The following is a 21847-nucleotide window of genomic DNA, read 5'->3' on the forward strand; positions in this document are numbered from 1 at the left end:
TAGTGATTTTTGTAATTCCTTGAGCTGCAGATCTGCTAAATTTAATGGACATGTGAACCACTTAGCCATGGAAAAAAAATGCCTTTTTCTTCTCATTCCAATGGGGTGCTCTCCATGTGCTTCTTCACTTTCACCTATGCATTCATTTCTTCATTAGTTTCAGTCCTCTCCTACAAATGCTTCCCACATACTTATACCCTAATCATTAAGGTACTATACCTTCTTCTATAGGTAAAGTTTCATTAACCATAGTTTCAACCAAACTATGTACTTCGGTTCCAAACCAACTAGAACCATAATGATCGGTTGAACTGATAAACTGATAGTTGGATTGCCACCTTTGGTCTGACTCTGATATCAAATTGAAGCATGTGCTCCATCTCAACTAAAAGTCTAACCTGGTGGTTGGATTGCGATTATATGCTCAATAAACTGGACTCGAGTTCTAGTCAAGTCTACCCTGACCGGGCCTTTACCCCACCCCCCCTGCCATTTTCACCCTCTCTAGTCTCTACCAAAAACATAAAATAAAATAGTATCATCAAACCTATAGTTACTAATAATAATTCAAAGAAAGTTCAGAGAGAATCATTTCCTGTTAGCATCCAGTTATTTCATTACCTCAAATTTTGAGACTAGGACCCCCCCCCCCCCCCCACCCACCCACCCCCTCTGCCCTCTTATGGCTTATTATATTGGCTTATTAGGCTCCAATACCCACCCTGCACGCACGCCCTGACCATCCCCTCGTGCAATATCTCTATATAAACAGGCATACTTCCATGAATCTTGATGACTCATGAACTTGGCCTAAACTGAAGCAAACCCCAACCCATCCATATCTCCCTCTTAAGGTGGTTGGAACTTGGAAGCTTCTTGGGAGGCCATTAATGGCGGTGGTGTTCATGGTTGTGCTGGTGGGTGTCTTTGGCCTGTGCATCATCCTCATCAGCAGCGCTTTATTAAGATGGAATGAACTGAGGTTCATGAAGAAAGGGCTCCCTCCTGGAACCATGGGGTGGCCACTCTTTGGTGAAACCACTGAGTTCCTTAAACAAGGCCCCATCTTCATGAAAAACCAGAGAACAAGGTGATTATTGATTATATTCCTGCTGCTTTTTCTTAAATTCTGCTACATAAAACACCAAAACATGGGATTAATTTGTTGTTGTTGTTCTGTTCTTGATTACATCAGATATGGGAGTTTCTTCAAATCCCACATTCTGGGATGTCCCACAGTGGTTTCCATGGATCCAGAGATAAACAGATACATTCTTGTGAATGAGGCCAAAGGGCTTGTCCCAGGATACCCTCAATCCATGCTTGACATTCTGGGAAAATGCAATATTGCAGCGGTTCATGGCGCCGCTCATAAACACATGAGAGGGGCATTGTTGTCCCTCATCAGCCCTTCCATGATCAGATATCAACTCCTCCCTAAAATCGATGAGTTCATGAGATCCCACGTTAGTACCTGGGACGCCAAAGTAATCGACATTCAAGACAAAACCAACAAGGTAATTAAGGATTCTGTTTTATCATCTTTAATCTGGGTAATCGAGAAAAAAATCCGAATTTTTAATCTGGGTTTGTTGTGGTTTGGACCCAGATGGCGTTTCTTTCGTCGTTGAAGCAGATTGCCGGGATTGAATCCGGCGACATAGCCGGCGAGTTCATGCCGGAATTCTTTAAGCTGGTACTGGGGACACTCTCGCTGCCCATCAACCTTCCCAACACGAACTACCGGCGGGGATTGCAGGCGAGGAAGAACATCCTCGGAGTGCTCCGAAAGCTGATAGAACAGAGGAGAGGTGGCGGGGAGAAACAGGACGACATGCTGGGATTCTTGATGAATGAGGAAGAGAACAGATACATGTTGAGTGATGATGAGATGATTGACCTAATCATAACGCTGTTGTATTCTGGGTACGAGACTGTTTCGACGACTTCTATGATGGCTGTCAAGTATCTCAGTGATCATCCCAAGGTTCTCGATGAACTCAGGGTAAGTGTAAGAATTGATGCATTTAAAGTTTAAACCCCACAGATTTCTGTTCATTAGGCTGATTTTGGTTCAATATTTTTGCAGAAAGAGCATATGGCAATAAGAAAAAAGAAAGCCCCCAATGATCCTATTGACTACAATGACTTCAAATCAATGCGATTCACACGTGCGGTAAGTTCACTTTCACAATAATTGAACTAAATTAATAGTGGTCCGGACAACTTAGTTGATTTTTAGGTGTTAGATTGTCGATAAGGACACAATATCGAACCCTAACAGTCAGAGTTACATCCAATGTAATAGACTATTTGTGGGTATCAAGTACTGGTCCTCCCACCTAAATCACTGACTCGTAATTTATCCCTCCACTGTCCTATTGGATTGGGCCATTGGGGTGTTGGAGGCCTAGAGGCCGATTACCCCTCCTCTATCGTTTAAACTAGGGTGTGGGAGCCTCGAGGACGAGGAAATTTCGTGTTTGTGGGTAATATTGAGCTCTCCTACAAGACTGAACTAATAGTAAGACGGTACGTTTTTTGATGCAGGTGATCTTTGAGACGTCGAGGCTAGCAACCATAGTGAATGGAGTGTTGAGGAAAACCACTCAAGATATAGAACTAAATGGTGGGCATTCAAGATTCTTAGATCATTCATTCATTATTGCATCAATCAATCAAGAACTACTCCCATGAACACATATATGCCATGGGTTCTTGTTTTGCACACATTGGTATAGTAGTTAAAAAAGAAAAAAAAATGTGAAACCAACATAGCATAAAGCATCTGATGGGAGTGGATTAGAAGATTATATATATCTTGCAATAATAATGGACCCTCTTCCTATCAACATCCACATGGCTTACCTACCATTCCAGCCTATACATCTCATGTGTTTTGCCTTCCTGTCTAGCATTGAATCTTGATAATTATTACACAACACAAACACACAAACAACCCAGATTATTAGTCTAAGCTATGGTAAAAAAGATTACATTTTTAGCCATGATTAGGAAGCATTGCACACTATCTCTGACCTTATATATTTGTATTGTTTTTGTATATATATTGCAGGCTATGTCATACCCAAAGGATGGAGAATCTATGTGTATACAAGAGAGGTTAATTATGACCCTGGACTGTACCCTGATCCATATACTTTCAACCCATGGAGATGGCTGGTCAGTAAGCCTAACCCGATAGTTACACTACACATTCATATTTTATACGTTATATGCTCAACAGTCAACACGCCCCGAGAACCAGGATCATAGTTATAATGGGTTATAAATGAATGCAGGATAAAAGCCCAGACAACCAAAACCATTTCTTGATCTTTGGAGGGGGCACAAGGCAGTGCCCTGGGAAGGAGCTTGGGATAGCAGAAATCTCAACATTCCTTCATTATTTTGTAACTAGATACAGGTAAAAGAATTGAAGAAATAACTGCACTTTTCTGGGAAATTAGTGTGTATTTGGTAAATCTCGTCTTTGTGGTCTTAGCTGGCAAAGAACCACAAGGAGGTAAACTAGTTTAAGTTGCTTATATCTGACCGGTTCAAACCAAGAAAGTCAATAGACTGCTCCTACTGAGAGTCGAACTTGTAAACAGTTATCAAGTCAACAGCTTGACCAACTTGGCTAGAGTTATCCTCCTTTCTGGGATTACTTGTTTGGATTCTGTCAGATTTGTTATGATTCTAATTCTTGATTGGAATATAATGCAGATGGGAAGAAGTGGGGGGAGATAAGTTGCTGAAGTTCCCAAGAGTTGAAGCACCAAATGGACTACACATCAGGGTTTCATCCTACTAACCATCAATGAGTCAGAGAATGTACATAAAGTAATTAAAGGACCAGAAATTGCAGAAAGAAGAACAAAAAAAAAAAGGTGTAAAATAGAGGTCCTCTAACACATATAGAGATTATATTGTAACCCATTTTTTGCAGAGAAATAGATTTCATTCTCATGCTTCATTTCCATCCATTCCAAACAAAGCCTGTCTCCACATATAGTAACCTTGCAACTATTAACTTGAATTCATTTTTCAATAATAAAAGTTTTAATGATGGATTACGTTCTTAAATTCATGTAATGTAATTATGAGAATTTATGACTTTTAATTATTAGCAGGATAAATATGTATAAATACTCGCCAAAGTTCGGGATTTGATTTTAATTTCCAGCATCAATAAAAATACTATTCTATGCTTAATCACTCTACTAGCTTATTTTTAAAACATTAGCAAACAGAACTTATAAAATAAGCTATTAAACACCTAAATAAACCCTGCCAAACAAAGCCACATGGATAGCTATTTCAGTGGTCAATAGACCATAATTATAGGACATTGGAAAGCTGTTTCATCCTATCCTAATCCTAAAAAAACAAAAATAAAAGAGAGAATAAATGCACAGAAACTGAACTGAAAGGCCTCCCTGGAAATGTGCCTGGCTTGAACAAGTCCACAACCATGCGAACAGAACAATCCTCCTCCCTACGTGCAGATCCATAACTTCACAACCCTGCAGATATATAATCCCCAGATCTCGAAAGAGAAAGAAACCAATTCATTCGCACATGTATTATTATATTATTATTGAAGATTATTAAAGATTAAATTCATCTGCAGAGATAATAAAATCTTGATTTTCCGGCAGCCATGGCCGCAACCACAGCTCAGCTGAAAGATGAACTGGACATCGTGATTCCGACGATCCGAAACCTGGATTTCTTGGAGATGTGGAGGCCGTTCTTCCAGCCCTACCACCTCATCATCGTCCAAGACGGCGACCCTTCCCGGACCATCAAAGTCCCCCCTGGTTTTGACTACGAGCTCTACAACCGCAACGACATTAACAAGATTCTGGGACCGAGGGCCTCTTGCATCTCCTTCAAGGACTCCGCTTGCCGCTGCTTCGGCTACATGGTCTCCAAGAAGAAGTACATCTTCACCATTGATGACGACTGCTTTGTAAGTTAACGTTAAAATTTACGTTGTACTTGTTGTTGAGCATATAGCCATTAATGTGCAATCCAACTATCAGCTTAGGTTTTTAGTTGAGACGGAGCACATGCTTCAATTGTACTGTACATTATGGTTTTGTTTTGGGCAGGTTGCGAAAGATCCTTCTGGGAAGGATATTGATGCGCTTGAACAGCACATTAGGAATCTCCTCTGCCCATCTACTCCGTTTTTCTTCAACACTCTGTATGAGCCGTACAGGGAGGGCGCGGATTTCGTCCGCGGCTACCCTTTCAGCCTCCGGGAGGGGGTTCCGACCGCCATTTCTCACGGTCTCTGGCTCAACATCCCCGATTACGATGCGCCCACGCAGCTCGTCAAGCCTTTGGAGAGGAACACGAGGTTTGTAGGTTTCGGTTTGTTGGTCTTCTTGGTTTAGACGGGTCAACTATGGACTAACTAATCTGGTTTATCATAGTCTTAGTTGTTTGGCTGTTAGATGAATGATGATATGTAATGGCATTGTGGCAGGTATGTTGATGCTATCCTGACAATCCCCAAGGGCACCCTGTTCCCCATGTGTGGTATGAATCTGGCGTTTGATCGTGATCTCATCGGCCCTGCCATGTACTTTGGACTCATGGGTGAAGGCCAGCCCATTGGTCGCTATGATGATATGTGGGCTGGTTGGTGCTGCAAGGTAACACCAATCCAATTCCACTTTGAGAATGAATTAAGCTTATAGAGGCAACCATAACTAAATTCGTCAGTCTATTTGTTTAGTAACTACAATATTATAAGATTTGACTCTCAATGAGAGCGACCTATTTAATCTTCTTGGTTTGATTTAAGCCCATCAGCCATGGGCAATCTAGACAGTTGGCCTGGAAACGACCTATAAGTCTTTTTAGTAAATTGTTGGATTGATAACCATAATGTTACAAGTTCAACTATGGACAGCCTATGACAGTTTAGATGATTTACTTCTTGTGATTCGGCTAGGAATGATTTATACCTGCTTGATAACCATAATGTTACAAGTTCAACTATGTCAGCCTACTTAGGATGGTTTAGCCAGTTTACTTCTTGTGATTCGGTTAGGATTGGTTTACCTATTTGATAACCATAATGTTGTAGCCTTACCTAGGATGGTTTAACTGGTTTACTTCTTTTGATCCGACTAGGGTTGGTTTACCTCCTTATAGTCTTTTGCCGGCTGACTTGGGTATAATCACAAAGTTACACCTCGGATAGTGGTTGTGACTATGACCCAGTCTTAAATTCTAATGGATGCCTTGGTTGAGTGAAAACACAGGTGATATGTGACCATCTGGGACTGGGAATCAAGACAGGGCTGCCATACATCTACCACAGCAAGGCAAGCAACCCATTTGTGAATCTGAGGAAAGAGTACAAGGGGATATTCTGGCAAGAAGAGATCATCCCTTTCTTCCAGCAGGCGACGCTGTCCAAGGACGCCACAACAGTTCAGAAATGCTACATTGAACTCTCCAAGCAGGTGAAGGAGAAGCTGGGGAAGCTAGACGACTACTTCATCAAGCTCGCCGACGCCATGGTCACCTGGATTGAAGCTTGGGATCAGCTCAACCCAGTCAAAGCCCCTGCCAAATAAAAACATTCTTAGCTTATTTAATTAGTGTCTCCCATTTCTTTCCTGCTTTTTGTTCTCCCTTTTGCAAGACTCTTCCACTTATACATTTCTTAACCCTGCAATGCTATTGCAGAGTGTTCCATAAGATGAAATTTCAAATTTTTGAATGCTCATTACACTTTCTCCATTTGAGACAGTAATAAAAGCCAAAAGTATAACTGGAATCACAATCTATCCCTTAAAGTTGCTTCGTCCTCTAAGCTCAAACCACTAAGTCAAAATGCCTCGATTAATTTCATTAATGGTTATTATTACATATATTAGCGGAGTCGATGATAGACCGTTAACCATATTTTGCCTTGTATTAACTCAGAAGAATCTGTTTTGCCTCATATTAACTCAGAATCACAGATGATGTATAGGTGTGTACTGAACTGTATGAGTACCGTAACTGAATGTGTTATCTCATGAAAAAATCCTGTCTCCCATCAATTCAGGTTTATATTAGGCACATTGGTTGAATAATAACTTCTAGTTATTCAGTCTAACCAGATCACTTAATAAAACTTCTAGTTATTCAGTCCAACCTTAATAAGTAGTCAACTTGCACCAGATCACTTAATAAAACTTCTAGTTATTCAGTCCAACCTTAATAAGTAGTCAACTTGCACCACTTAATTAACGCCCTAATATATAATATAATTGGTGATGTGAACATGTAGGATTAGGTTGGGGGTAAAGTGGTGAAAGAAAGTGGCATCACATGCAAGTTTCCTTAGCAAGCACAACCACACTTACACATTTTGAAAACTAGAATATGCATGTGCTTACATATTTATGGCAGTTAAAACTTTATTGATCAAACATGCATAATTAGTAACCACAACAAATTACCATACAATAATGCACTGCTAGCTGAGGTTCAAACTTAGAAACATTGTACTGCTCCAATATGTTTTCATATTTATGGCAACCTTTGCAACAAATCTCGTAACAAACGTATGTACGTATATGACTTAGGTTCATTGCTTCAGCCCATCACGTTTGCTAGCTAGCTTAATTGACTTATCACATCTGTTTCCTAGTAGGTGAATATTTCAAGCTAGAGTTGGATCAATTGAAATTTATCAATAATTGGATAACTACATTTTATTAATCTAATTCTTATCTTAAATGTAGTGTAGCTCCCCTTTTAAGATCAAACAACCTTAAGTTACAAATTCGAATGTATTTCGAAGAGAGTAATGTTATGGATCGTAGTTTTTTTTTTTTTTTTTTTTTTTTTTAAATCAATATGTTTAATTTGGTTAATTCAGCTCAAATTTAAGGCAAGGAAGCAATAAATAATAAGATCAAATGTGTAAGACTAGAAATATTTGGGTGTCAAATGCATAGGACTAAAGGGAATTGCGCATCAACCTTTACCGTATACCGTAATTAAAAATATTTAACTATTCTGGTTCGGTGTTCATATCTATTTTCTCAACCTATTGAACCCATGACCTTTCATTTGTGAGAGTCACTCCCTGCCACGAGACCAAAGTCATTGGCAAATACACAAATTTTGGTCCCTTGACTATCATAGTTGAAGCATTTTTGGTCCTTGACTATTGCTTTTTTCAAATTAGGTGAAAAATGTGCATGACTTTCTAGCTAATTAGTATCACAAGTGGTCCTCTGATCCAATTTTGTGACCACATATTATCGGAATTCCAACCGGAAAAAATATTGTGTTGTAATTAGATGGGTATTTTGGTCCTTTCAAATTTATTTTATTTTTCTCTTTTATTTTTTTCTTCTTCCCGCTTTCTTCCTCAGCTCTTTGTTTCTATTTTTCTCACAATAAAGTAACGATCACATGAGAACCACCCTCCTCATGAGTACATGAAAGCCAATAATATGATGCATTAAAAAATCAGAACTATGGATGAGATTAGTTAGGAGATTCAAAATTTGGCATGTGCATATGGGGCATGTGCTGTGTGCATATAATATGTTTGTACACAACACATGTTTAATATGTACATGCAAATTTTGAATCCTCTAATTGCAGACATATTTGCGTAAACATGTGTGCAGTTGAGGGATTCAAAATTCAGCCCTAATGTAACACAAGCAAACAATAAATAATAAGATCAAACGCGTATGACTATAGAAAACAAACTTGGGCATCAACCTTCAAGGGATACAAATTAGATTGCGTTTTAAAAAGAGCTAATAAACGTGTATGTCACAAACTTTTAGAACCAATTTTTAACTCAAATTATGTCATTTCATTCTACAAATGCATAATAAAATTAACCGGTTCATAAAATAACTATTTGTTTTTGCTCAAATGCAAGGCAAGCAAGCAAAAATACTAATATTAATAATAATAATAATATAATTATTATTATTATTATTATTATTATTATTATGAAAAGATAGATCAAATGTGCAGGATAAGAGATATTTTGGGCGTCAACTCCGTGTATTCAAATGCAAAATGAATAAAAACAGCATGCAAGTGGGGTTAGGGTTTCACAATGTTTATCTAAAATTAGTCCTAAAATGTAAAAAATTAAATTAAATTATTTAAAAAAATCCGCGTAATTTGCATGATATCAACATGCGATAACCACTAATGACACGACACGTGGGAAACCAATTTAAGATTCCAGACGACATTTCTGATTTTTCCATGACGGACTAATAGCGTATTAGATTGGGTAGCGTCGGCAGCGTAGGTCTGGGCCACTCGCGTGCCCTTCACGGAAGGAGAAGACCTAAGCGTCGACTCCACGTGCCGGTTAACCGCGTGGGACGACGTTGTCCGGGAGAGGTTAATGGCATGGAGCTTCAAAGTGGAAAAAAACACCAACCCTAGAAAAACCAGATATCCAAAAATGGCAACAGATGCCAATCCTTAGGTTAAAACAAGGAATCCCAAAACAAGAAGGGGGAGAAAGAACAACAACCCACACCAAGAATCACCAATACAAATAGTATACACCCATTTCTCTCTCTCTCTCTCACTATATGTATAGGTCTAGCTTTCTCTCTCTAGGGTTTTAATGGTCAAGATTGAGTTAAGTTAAAAGGAATGATATGATGCTGCAAACATAGAGCTAGCTAGCTTTTTTTTTTTTTCTTTCTTTCTTTCATAGAAGTTGGGTAGCCAGAGGTGAGAGAGAAGAGATCAGCTTATACCCAAGAGAAGAAAGGGGAGATCAGATAATAATGGGCAGAGGGAGAGTGGAGCTTAAGAGGATAGAGAACAAGATAAACAGACAGGTCACATTTGCAAAGAGGAGAAATGGGCTGCTCAAGAAAGCTTATGAGCTTTCTGTGCTCTGTGATGCTGAGGTGGCACTCATCGTCTTCTCCAACAGGGGAAAGCTCTATGAGTTCTCTAGTACCTCCAAGTACACATCTTTATTATATTCCATCAATTTCAATTCTCTCATAATCATCATATATGCCTGCTAATCTGCCTTTTGTTTAATTTGATTATACCTAGCTCTACATAATATGTGTTTTTGCATATGAAACACAGAGATCTGACCTCAATTTCATGATTCTTAAACACAGATTCTTAGTTTTTCATGTTCTTAGCTTGTCTGAGATAAAAGGTTTGGTTTTTGAGGACTTCATGAATATGCAATCAGGCAGAAATTTTCAAGAATGTTTAAAGTTTAATTTAGATCTTTGGGTTTTTAGTGATGGTTTGATTTAATCCCATATGTATAAGATAAAGTTTACTTTTTAAAAAAAAAAAAAAACTTTAAATATTTACTCCTGTGTTCTCTGTAATCAATGATTTATCATATCATTTTCACCAAATCTTTAAAGATAAAAGACAAAAGGGAAGGAGATGATGAGTTTTAAGGCAAAGATTGCAGATCTATAAATTTCTTTCGAAACTTCACTTGATCTTGTAAATCTTTATTATTATTTGTTATTTATTTTATCTGATCTTCATATCACTTCTTTGATTAGTTAAAAACCTGTAACTTATTTCATGTCTTGATGTAATTAGTGATAGGACTAAATGAAATGATATGATTGAAAATGTACCCTTCTGTTTTTAATTCAGATAATTTCTTTAATAATTTATTTATTTTTTTTGAAAATAGATTTCTTAAAAATACTTCTTGGTTGATCATATTGCAGATATATTTAATTATTTTCTAATACCATATATATACATTTACATTACTTTATGTTGAGAATAAAAATAAAATTTGCTGAGAACTTTCGCTAAAACTTTATTATGTTTTTAATTAAAATGGGTTCCTTAATTTCGATTATTTTTGTGGGTATTTTGGAAAAGTAATGTTGATTCCTCATAATTAAATTAAATTTTCTGGGTGACTTTTGGTTAGCATGCTCAAAACTCTTGAAAGGTATCAGAAATGCAGTTATGGTACACTGGAAGTTAATCGACCAAACAAAGACAATGAGGTATACACACAGACACAATCATATATATATATATATATATATATATATATATATATATATATATATTCTCCATGCAGCTCAACAGCATTCCTTTATCCAGTACAATTCTAATTGTCTTCCAGACACTTTAATTACTGCTTAGCATGCCACCCTGACCATACTATATTGTCATGCAGCAAAGTAGCTACAAGGAATATTTAAAACTGAAAGGCAAATATGAGTCGCTGCAACGATACCAGAGGTATTACGATTTCTCTTTAGACCAGTCATTTCGTGAGATCTTATCTTTTAATAGGTAAAATGTATAAACTTTATGAGACGGACGATGGGTTTTTCTTTGTTTGATGTATTGTGACAGACACCTTCTTGGTGAAGACTTGGGGCCTCTGAATATTGATGAGATTGAGCACCTTGAACATCAACTAGATACATCATTGAAGCATATTAGGTCTACTAGGGTAAGCAACTTTTCCAGTTTTCCCAGATCAATGGATATGAGTTTGTAGGTGGATGAATGGTCAAGTTAATCCATGAATCATGGCTTATATTTGATTGATATGAGTTTATATATAGCTTTGGCATAATGGTAAGCGTCTGATGCTGACAATTGGTTCAGTATCCTATGTACTTTTTTGGGTGCCCTTTTTGCTGTCTCACAGAATGGCCTTTAAAGTTTTCTGGTTTTTCTTTCCTTGCAGACACAGATGGTGCTTGATCAGCTATCTGATCTTCAAACAAAGGTACTATACCCTGCATTTGCAGATGGGTTTTCTGCCTTGTAAATATTGATGATGTCCTAAATCTATCTGTACAGGAGAAGCTGTGGTTGGAGGCTAATAAAACCCTTGAATCAAAGGTACATGCAACAACCTATGAACAACTTTAATTTCATGTCTCTCTTAGTTGCTCTTTGTATTGCTTCTAGTCATAGTGTGTAACACTCAAACTTTCTCCATTTATATGTGTGATTTGCAGCTTGAAGAATTTTATGTAGACAATAACCTTCAACAGCCATGGGGGCCTGGAGAGCAAAGTGGTGCATACAGCCAGCAGCATGCTGACCAGACTCATGGTTTCTTCCAGCCCTTGGAGTGTGATTCCACTTTGCATATCGGGTACGTAAACCTCAAACGTCTTTTAGCTGAGACAGAACGCATCTTGATCTTGATCTTGTATATGCATGCATGCAGTAACTGTGTGTGTATATATACATATAGGCTACTGCTCCTGTGCACGTGCATCCACCCTGTTATATGAATCCGTGTGAACAGATCTGAGCAATTGAATACTTAAGATTAATGGCTTAGATTTGTCCAACGGTGCAATTTCACAACTGTGTGTAACTATGCACAGTTGGCGAAATCTAAACATTGTGTTGAGCATATAGCCATTAATGTGTAATCCAACTATCAATTTAGGCTTTTAATTGAGATAGAGCACATGCTTCAATTTGTTATCAGAGCCATGTCAAAGGTCATGGACTCATGGGTTCGAATCTCAACGCAACCCGATAAAAAAAAGTGACTACGGTTCATGTGTTGCGTGGAGCCCACCGCACACGTGAGGGGACGATATGTATATATATATATATATATGATCTGATCCCGGCCAGACCATAGCTCAATGGTCGAAAGGTTACCCCTCAAATCCTTAACGGGAGAGGATCTCAAAACGCAAGCACTCAGACCCTACCTCCCTGAGGGCTAAGGCACATTTCGCGATTTAATTACATTCTCTTGTCCAATTCAGGCTGGGCGTTGAGGAGTGTTGAATTAGGTTTAGGGTTCAAACTTATATATCTCTAATTTGCATGCATATATGCATAGAATGATGAAGTTTGTGTGACAATGAAAACAGGTTTAACCCGGTGGCAACTTCAAGCCAAATAACAGCAGCCACTAATGCACAGAATGTGAATGCTGTGCTCCCTGGTTGGATGCTTTGATCTGATCTGCAGATTGTTCTATGGTTTTCAGAAGGGATGACATATAAACACTTTCTTCAATTCCCCAGTACTGTGTATAAATCTCAACAATAATAAGCAAATGCATGCTGCACTGACTTCAATCTTGGAAGACTGTTTCTCAACTTTTATATATATATATTTGGAACACTACTTTTAAATATATATTGGTAGTATGAAACAGACTAGTAATTATGTTTGATATATATATGCTGCACTTTAAAGGATTATATTTCATCTTCACCAATTCTTTTGCTTTAATTTACTCCCCCGCATGTTTTAGGGTTTTTATTGGCCTATAAGCCTATTTACTCATTTTAATTTTAATTACCTCATATTTCATTCCGTTCTTATTAATGATACAATGGCCCTGTTTAGTAAAATAGTTTGTCTATTAGTCAATTTTGATTTATTTGACTATTATTAACTGTTTGACTAGCTTAGTTATCAAGTGTTTGATTAATTAGCTTTTTGTAACTGTTTATTGCTCCAAAAACACTAAAATTCAAAAAGCTGCTTAAAGCAACTTCTTCGATCAACTTTTTAAGAAAGTCATTTTGTGTGTAATCAGCTATTAGCTAATAGCTAATTTACCTAACATCTTTCTACAATCAACCAGTTAAACTCACTAACTCATTCAGCTAACATCTATTTACCAAACACTCCGATATAATTTAAGACCAACAGTATTAAGGTATAGTATAAATTAGGCCCGTAAATTTTAAGTACGAGAATTATATTTCACTCACTCGATATATCACTTTATGCATGTTTTTTTTATTGTACGTATGGTGGTGACAACCATGTGCATAAATGACTAACAAATTGTATATCACTTGATTACCTAATGGTGGTAATGATATTGGACTAAAATTATTTTCATTTACTATAAAGATTTTGTTATATTAAAGAATTATAAATTAATTCTTTTTTCAAGAGTCAAACTCTCCAGAGACGCGTCTCATGTGAAGTCTTATAGTGGTGAGAATACATAGCAATAGTTATGCCGTGCAACCGAATGTACCATGCGCATGGTGCATACGATGCAAAACGACATCGTTTGACTAAAAACGCGCGTCCTACTTTAAAAAAAAAAAAAATTAGGTTCGATTCTCGGCAATAGCATTATTGTGGATATATAATTATGAATTTCTGGATATATAGTTATAAATTTGTGGATATATAGTTATGAATTTATGGATATTTAGTTCATTCATTGTGGATATTTAGTTCATTCATTGTAGATATTTACTTCATTCATTCACTGTGGATATATAGTTATGAATTTCTGGATATATAGTTATGAATTTATGGATATTTAGTTCATTCATTGTGGATATTTAGTTCAATCATTGTGGATATTTAGTTCATTCATTGTGGATTTTTACTTCATTCATTCATTCATTGTGGATTTTTACTTCATTCATTCACTGTGGATATATAGTTATGAATTTGTGGATATATAGTTATGAATTTCTGGATATATAAAAATGCTATTGACGGGAATCGAACCTGATTTATTCTTTAAGTGGGACGCGCGTTTTTTTAACTAAAACGGCGCCGTTTTGCAACCGTATGCACCTTACAAGGTGCATTCGGTTGCACAGCATAATTTGCGAATACATAGTGCTATGCCTTTAAAAAAAATTTTAAAAAAAAATTGTTCAGCTTCTATCTTCAATTTTGTAAATGTATTAAATTTTATAATATTTTTAACAGAGAGACATACACAGAGACAAGTATAAGAGTATTATCGGCCCATGGACAGCTGTTAAGCCCATTTAAGAAGTACACATCCTACAAATATACTTAAGTAAAAGCCCATTGACCCGTTTTCTGACATGTACTCAATATGCAAAATCCAATTTGTCTTATTTTTCTTCTAAAATAAAGAATGTTTTTTAAAAAATGAGTATCATCTTTATCAAAAAGAAAAATATATCACCGCAAAGATGTAGATAAGATGACGTGAATATTTTCCAATTTAACTAGTGGTTCTGAGTTCTACCTTAAAACTCATGAAGGAATACTTTGTCACCTTAACTTCCAACTTGGCACAAATAAGATTAGGTTGACCCGTTGAAGAAGCTAAAATAGTGAATTGAATACATAATTTATACGTGTGTGGCCTCCCACGATAAAATATTGTTCAGTAGGCAGTATTTGAGAGAAGAGATTAAGGTTCGAATATTGACAACGACACTGTGGAGATTATGTCTAAAGTAGACAGATCCCTTGTGCGCACTGACATTTGATCATTTCTGCTAAGTCATTGAGTACAGTGATTTACATCCTCCCAAATGCTCTGTCAGGCCGAGGTGTAGCCGGAGAGCTCTTGAGGTTAGGGATTCAACTTTAATTTTGAATTGGGAGAAGATATTGTTAATATGAATGAGGTAACAAGTGTTTAGAGATTTTTTTTATTATTAATTAAAATTTGATAGCAATTGTACTTAAATTTTTTTAATTAGCTTTTGTCTAACGAAAGTATTGGAATATTCTTAGCTCATGAAAGGTTCATACAAAAGAATCATTAGTCTTGCAGCGTTTGCCTCTCAAAAGCCGCGGTAAATTTTCTTAAAACGTATTGGTTAGACAATAATTTTCACCAAATTAGATATTGATATATAGTAGGCATTAATAACAAGTTTCTCCGGAAATTAGTTTAATAACTAAAAAGTTTTAAGTCGGACTAGGGTCATCGAACGGATAAGTTAATATAATTGTGGAAGCGATTAGTTATGGACAACTTAAGTTAGTTGACCTTTTTATATTTTTTTGTCGGTTATGGTTACAAAATAACCTTCACCTTGCAGAGTACAGTCCTTTAATTTATCAGTTACAGTCCTTTAATTTATCAGTTACTCACTATATTTTTTGGTGTTAATTGATAAACACTAATCTTATTAAGATAGCTAACTAATTTGTTGAAATTTTTTTAACCAATAAATATGTGTAAACAAATCATTATCATTCAATTTTGTAACTTAATAGGATTATAATTCCATCATTTGATCTTGTCAAAATCAACAGCTCAGAAGACGAACAATTAAAAAAAACGCGGTGACATTATAGTCATTTTGCATAAAGTCACAGCTTAAGGTGTATAAGTTTAAAACTTAAAGTGCGTAAGTTCAAAATTTAAGGAGCGTAAGTTAATAGCTTAAGGTGTGTAAGTTTATAGCGTTAAGGGCCTAAGTTTAAAGTTTAAAGCTTAAGGTGTGTGAGTTTATAGCTTGCGTATGTTTAAAGCTTTAGGTGTGTCCTCACTTTCTAATTTAAGGTGTATCAGTTTAACTCTTAAAGTGCGTGATTTTAAAGATTAAGGTGCATTATTTTTTTTTTAAATTTTCCTTCAGTATGAACCGTTGATCTAGATTAGATCAACGGCTCAGATCTTACTTCATTTTTCACCTGGAGGAAGCTTCGCACGTGAACCATCCCCTATATATATATATAGAGAGAGAGGGAGAGTTACACTTTCACTAAAACTATGGAGGCATATTCAATCCTTAAAATAGGAACCAAAGAACCAAAGAGAGTAATAAACATCTTAATTGCGGTCGTTAAAAACACTTTAAAATAATATATATTAAAAATAAATATATAATAATATAAATAATTAATCCTAAAAATAATAATATAAATTAAAATCAGCTTTTCTTTTTTCATTCTCGATCTCCTTTTTGTTGGGTAGTACGTAACACAATCACTCACCTCACATAGTGAGAATATATAGATTGACGGTGTGGATCATCGGCCGCCATCACCACTATACAGTATAAGGTTCTTTTAACTCTCCTTGCCAGGCCAATCAATTTTTATTATTTTTTAATTAATCTTTAAGGTATTAATTATATATTTATATTCCATGCCACCTCTTTAATTACGTTTGCCATGCATGATTAGGGTTCCTTGTTTTCGCCCTTTTAGGGATCAGATCATATATGTATAATCAACCATTAAGGTGTTATTATTCTATTAGATTTTTAAAAAATAATTGATTAATTTATGAACTTTATTTATGATATTTTCCCAACCAAGGTGCACTAATACCCTAAACACTGAAACTAATCACGTTCGAGCTTAGTAAGATCACAAAGGGTGGTAAAAACACTCCCGAACTTTTTAAGATTCAAACTCGAGACTTTTAGTTACACTGATAGAGACTCACGACATTTTATCTATATTTCAGCTATTATACTCTTGTTTGACAACCAGCTTGGTTGGCGTAAGTGGCTTCCCTTAATAGAAGTTGAGGGTTCAAACCCATTCTCATATGGAAAAACTAATCTGACCAGCATTTTGTCCCTTAATTGGGACAGCCCTGTACGAATATGGATTAATCTAAGTATAGTATGAACTTAAAGGTACCTCCTACGATTAGGGTCTGCTCAGGACATCTCATGGTCTAATGTTGCCATTTTCCATATATAATTGAGATTCTAAGGAAGAGCATGGAGATCTATAACCTAGGGAACTTTGGTATCCCCTCCTAATTTTAATGAATTTTCTATTAATTAATATTTACAATTATTACTTTAAAAAAAAAAATCCCATTGCTTAACACTTGTGCCACAACACTATTGGACTAAAATCTAAAAATTCAATTCCACAAATTGAGCATCAACCACCAATCATCTTCAATTCCTACTCTTTTTTCAAGAGTGGGGAATGTAATTATTTCACCCTAATCAATGCTTAACACTAAATAAATCACAATCGACCTTAACCACATTCTATACTTATTAGCTTTGCATTTCAATTCTTGTACATTGGATAAGAAAAAGCATGAAACAAGACCCACATACAAAGAATACTTCTTTTAATTTACCCGAAGAAGAAACCTAGCTATGAGAATGTGGGCATCATGGTAGTGGAGAGAAATATAATAGAAATTCATTTTTTTATGGGGAAAAAAAAGCATAATTAAATTCATAAAAAAATTTAAAATTAAAAAAATAAATAAATAAAGTGGCTATAAAGAAGGATAAATTTAAAGGTGTTGCTATAATTAGACTAGCCTAGAGAGGAATAGTGAATTTTTTCCATTTTTAGTAGAAATAATAACATAATAATTGAATTTTAAAATAAAAAATTACCCACTTTTGAAAATTTCTTGGACTTCTTTTATTCAGTGAAAATTACCCATTCATGAATAGTAAAATAATTTTTTTTTTTTGTTTTTTAATCAATAAAAAACAAAGAGTGAATATTATTATGTAGTGACTTACGAAAAAGTTTAAACTTACTATCAAATGTAAGCTTTGAGTCAAGCTCGCTTTGTAACTTTAGTTGACATAAACCTGCAAATTAAGAGGTGACTAGAAGTTTTATTTTATTTCTCTATAATAAGTGAGAATATCATTTTTATTTTAAAATAAGATTATCTAAAAAGAAAAGCCCTATAAACTATATTTAGTAAGAGTGATAGTCTATATATGTGTGTACAAATTAAAGATACAAACTTTAAGTCATGTGCTGGACTGCTCCACCACCACATTTTGAGAAAGGCTATGCTTCTTTCTAGTAATATTCTACTGCATGCTAGTCGTCTACTACTATCAATGGCAAAAACCAAGCACTAACGTTATTTTTTGCTAAAATTTTGGTTTGCCGAGGTACTAGAAATCCCAAAAGGCAGTAGGAAATAATTGCTAGAGAATTGTTTTTTTTTTTTTCAACCAGGACGACATCACTCGGGTAAAAATACAGTACAGTATAAGTTTGCAACAACTGTCAAAAGGTGTATTCTGGTGAAAAGTTAACGCGTCTTACCTTGTGACCCTTGCTGGTTACCAACCTAATTTGCACATAAGTGTTCAATTCAAATTGAAATATATACCAGAATGTGCATTCTGGGTGAAAAGTGTCTTGTGATCGACCTTAACCGATAAAACCAGCTTAAGTTGTCTATAACAAATCGGCTCAAACTAATAAGCATGTCCCACCGAGAGTTAAACTAATTTTGAATATTGTATGTAATTATCAAATGTACTGTCCGATCAATTCATCTAGGGTTGCCCCTTGTTTGTATGCTAAAATATGGAGTATAAAATAAGTAAACACAATAGTTGAAACGAGAAATATGATGTTGTATGTTAAAGTTAAGGTTGTCTTAACATCATAGTAACAAAGGTAATGGAAATAATATCTTATTCCCATGGTGAAAGGGTAAAGTGAGATCTAAGATTTGAATAGTCTGCAAATTTTGCGGAGTTATGTCCCTTTAAACACTGATAACGATAAAACACCAGGATTTAATGTATTAGGTCTTCCCTATTTTGTTTTGTTTTTTGTAGGGATAAAATTTACAATTATTATTTGAGGACATGCATTGAGTAAATTTTTCTTCTGTATAATACCCGCAAATCATAAAAGATAAGTAAAAAATCATGCCCAACAGTCTCAAAAAAAAAAAAGTGTTAGCAACAATCAAACTTAATATTTTTGTACGAGAATTATACTCCACTGACTCGGACAGTCATTCTCGGAATTTCTTTCCCCCTCCCTTAGTTGATTCCGTTTTTTAAGATTGGTGAAAAACTGGTCCCCCAAGCTAAGGGATGAGATATATAATTAAGGGTTTGCTTAGAGCAATAGAGTGTGTACTATAATGTATTTTAGAGCAATGTGCGTGGGTGAGTACTATGGTCCCCCAATGATTCTATTATCTTTAACTGCGTGAAGTATCGCAACAAGGAAACAAGACCCCTTTCTCGTACCCGAGGGACCACTCCTAGTACATTGTTAATTTCCATCTCTGACTATGGTATGACAATTAATTAATAATTATGTATTTAATCTCAATTACCAATACAATAATGATATAATAATAATAATAATAATAATAATAATAATAATAATAATAATAATAATAATAATAATAATAAAAGAAAACCATTTAATTTGCAGCATGTAGTATGCAGTCTTAATCCTACACTCATGGATGATTGGTTAGCATACGCCCTCTGAAACGTCTAAGTTCATTTAGTAGCTCCGTCATACAAGATTTTTTTAGTACAGTTTATCTGATCTCTCTTATACATTATCGGATAGTGACAACAAATTTTTATAGCTAGCCACCCAAAAAAAAAAATGATGAGGGTTGTTACACATAGTAAAGTAGTCATAAATATTACTTTCTTCTATTATAATTATTTGTAATATTCACTTCTAGTCTTGACATGACATTATCTATAAGGCTTACTCGATTTTTCTTTATTTTCATTGATCAATCCAACATGAAATAATAAATAGTTGGCACAATATATATATATATATATATATATATATATATATATATATATATAATATTAAATACACAAAAGAAAGATGAATACAAAATAACGACAAGTCAATATTAGAGTGATTTTTGTAAGAAAATGTAACATGACTCATTTGCTATAAATTAAGACATGAATTATTGTTGATGTGATTTTAAATGATGAGTTAGTTAAAGAGACTATATCGTACCATGACTATATAGTCATGAGCTCGATTTTTACTAATAAATACATTAATGAAAATTAAAAGTAAAAGTTATCTCAATATTTATAAAGATATCATAAGCTCAAATGAGCTCGACTAAAAAGGTGTTAACAAAAATCAAATACATAATTATTAGGTACAAAAATTATGTTTCACATACTAAATCATATATTTCAGGGGAAGAATGTACTATAATTACATCTACCAATAACTGATACGGAGTATTTAATCGATACAATTATTAACGTTACCAATATGATTACAATACTCAATAACAATTTATTATAAATATAAGTTTTTTTTTTAAAAAAAAAAAACATTATAAATATAAGTTTTGAAACGCACAATAATCCCTATTAAATAAATAGTGATGAAATGTCTTCTATACAAAAGTCTGAAAGATCGAGATAATGATACATTCATCAAAGTTACTATTAATAGACACTCCTTTGAGCTCATCTGGTGCAGTTTAAACATACCAACTTGTTAACTTTAATTCCATTTGTAGAAACAAAAAGATGCTTAAAATACTTTCAAATAGACTCTTTTTGGATGACGAGCAAAGGGAACTAATAGTCACTATTCGAGAAATGTACACTAAGTATTTTTTAAGTGACTAGAATCCCACAACCACTATTCGAGTGAGTGCATTGGGTAAACTCACCTATTGTGTAATGGTTCACAAATTACATAGAATAAATAAGTCGCACTAGAAAGACCTTGTACGACAAGCTCGACCGTGAAGGTGTTCCATAAATCGAACTCATAATCTTCTAATATGATAATCCTACTCTACCCACTCATTAGTTATTCATTCCAAAACTTTCAAAGAGACTTTTAGCTTGTATCTCAGGCGCAATATTTGTTAAAATGATTGAAATTCCCGTCAATTTTTTTTTTTTAATTTAACACCTAATACTTCTGTTGAAATCCATCTTATCGAAATTATGTATCTAAAAGATGACATAATTAATATAAAAGGTGTAATGTTGAGTGAAGACGATTTGTTTTAATTAAGATATATATGTACTTTCACTTTTTACTCCGATTATCATAATATACTGTGATTGGTATATAAAAATGAATGAATCGTAATTTTTACTCATTTTTTTTCTTCGAATAAAAAGAAGACACGTAATAGAAGTTTTATCAACTTTGAGTTTGTTTTTACTTTTTAGTGGTGATGAGAAATTTGAAAGTGTAGATTGATTCCATGAGCCATCAGGCATCATCAGCAAAGTGGCATATATAGTATAGGGGGGGATCATTAAACAATGAGCCCAAGGACGAGGTTGGCTTAGGTTGTTGTACGTGGCTGTCCTAAACCTGTGGCCCTTAAACGCGACAATAACGACCGGGCACCCTACAA

At 35.0% G+C, this 21847-nt stretch overlaps 3 protein-coding genes across 3 annotated transcripts; all 3 read left to right on the forward strand.

The window, feature by feature from the left end:
• The first annotated feature begins 739 nt into the window (after window positions 1-739).
• LOC109180625 (cytochrome P450 85A1-like) lies at window positions 740-3986 on the forward strand. Its single transcript, XM_019330317.1, has 8 exons — window positions 740-1090; window positions 1196-1517; window positions 1610-2005; window positions 2090-2176; window positions 2551-2629; window positions 3077-3183; window positions 3303-3427; window positions 3730-3986. The coding sequence occupies exons 1-8, from the start codon at window positions 891-893 to the stop codon at window positions 3815-3817; spliced, it is 1404 nt and encodes a 467-aa protein (XP_019185862.1). The 5' UTR covers window positions 740-890; the 3' UTR covers window positions 3818-3986.
• A 287-nt stretch (window positions 3987-4273) lies between these two features.
• On the forward strand, window positions 4274-6811 carry LOC109180626 (alpha-1,4-glucan-protein synthase [UDP-forming] 1). The gene is made up of 4 exons (XM_019330318.1): window positions 4274-4978; window positions 5121-5371; window positions 5501-5669; window positions 6285-6811. Exons 1-4 carry the CDS (start codon window positions 4667-4669, stop codon window positions 6600-6602), a joined length of 1050 nt encoding a protein of 349 aa, XP_019185863.1. The 5' UTR covers window positions 4274-4666; the 3' UTR covers window positions 6603-6811.
• Window positions 6812-9511: 2700 nt separating this feature from the next.
• LOC109180548 (developmental protein SEPALLATA 1-like) lies at window positions 9512-13234 on the forward strand. The gene is made up of 8 exons (XM_019330181.1): window positions 9512-9985; window positions 10946-11024; window positions 11201-11265; window positions 11383-11482; window positions 11723-11764; window positions 11839-11880; window positions 12000-12139; window positions 12882-13234. The coding sequence occupies exons 1-8, from the start codon at window positions 9801-9803 to the stop codon at window positions 12967-12969; spliced, it is 741 nt and encodes a 246-aa protein (XP_019185726.1). The 5' UTR covers window positions 9512-9800; the 3' UTR covers window positions 12970-13234.
• Window positions 13235-21847: the final 8613 nt, after the last annotated feature.

Source organism: Ipomoea nil, unplaced genomic scaffold (genome assembly GCF_001879475.1).
Source record: "Ipomoea nil cultivar Tokyo-kokei standard unplaced genomic scaffold, Asagao_1.1 scaffold1026, whole genome shotgun sequence".
Lineage (NCBI taxonomy): Eukaryota > Viridiplantae > Streptophyta > Magnoliopsida > Solanales > Convolvulaceae > Ipomoea > Ipomoea nil.

Excerpts from the sequence above, each read along its gene's own strand:
- LOC109180625 (XM_019330317.1), top strand. The coding sequence starts at position 891 with ATGGCGGTGGTGTTCATGGTTGTGCTGGTGGGTGTCTTTGGCCTGTGC. Across the intron at positions 1,518-1,609 it reads TTCAAGACAAAACCAACAAG|ATGGCGTTTCTTTCGTCGTT; the intron begins GTAATTAAGGAT and ends GTTTGGACCCAG. Across the intron at positions 3,428-3,729 it reads TATTTTGTAACTAGATACAG|ATGGGAAGAAGTGGGGGGAG; the intron begins GTAAAAGAATTG and ends AATATAATGCAG.
- LOC109180626 (XM_019330318.1), top strand. The coding sequence starts at position 4,667 with ATGGCCGCAACCACAGCTCAGCTGAAAGATGAACTGGACATCGTGATT. Across the intron at positions 4,979-5,120 it reads CCATTGATGACGACTGCTTT|GTTGCGAAAGATCCTTCTGG; the intron begins GTAAGTTAACGT and ends TGTTTTGGGCAG. Across the intron at positions 5,670-6,284 it reads GGGCTGGTTGGTGCTGCAAG|GTGATATGTGACCATCTGGG; the intron begins GTAACACCAATC and ends GTGAAAACACAG.
- LOC109180548 (XM_019330181.1), top strand. The coding sequence starts at position 9,801 with ATGGGCAGAGGGAGAGTGGAGCTTAAGAGGATAGAGAACAAGATAAAC. Across the intron at positions 11,025-11,200 it reads GACCAAACAAAGACAATGAG|CAAAGTAGCTACAAGGAATA; the intron begins GTATACACACAG and ends ATTGTCATGCAG. Across the intron at positions 12,140-12,881 it reads GATTCCACTTTGCATATCGG|GTTTAACCCGGTGGCAACTT; the intron begins GTACGTAAACCT and ends CAATGAAAACAG.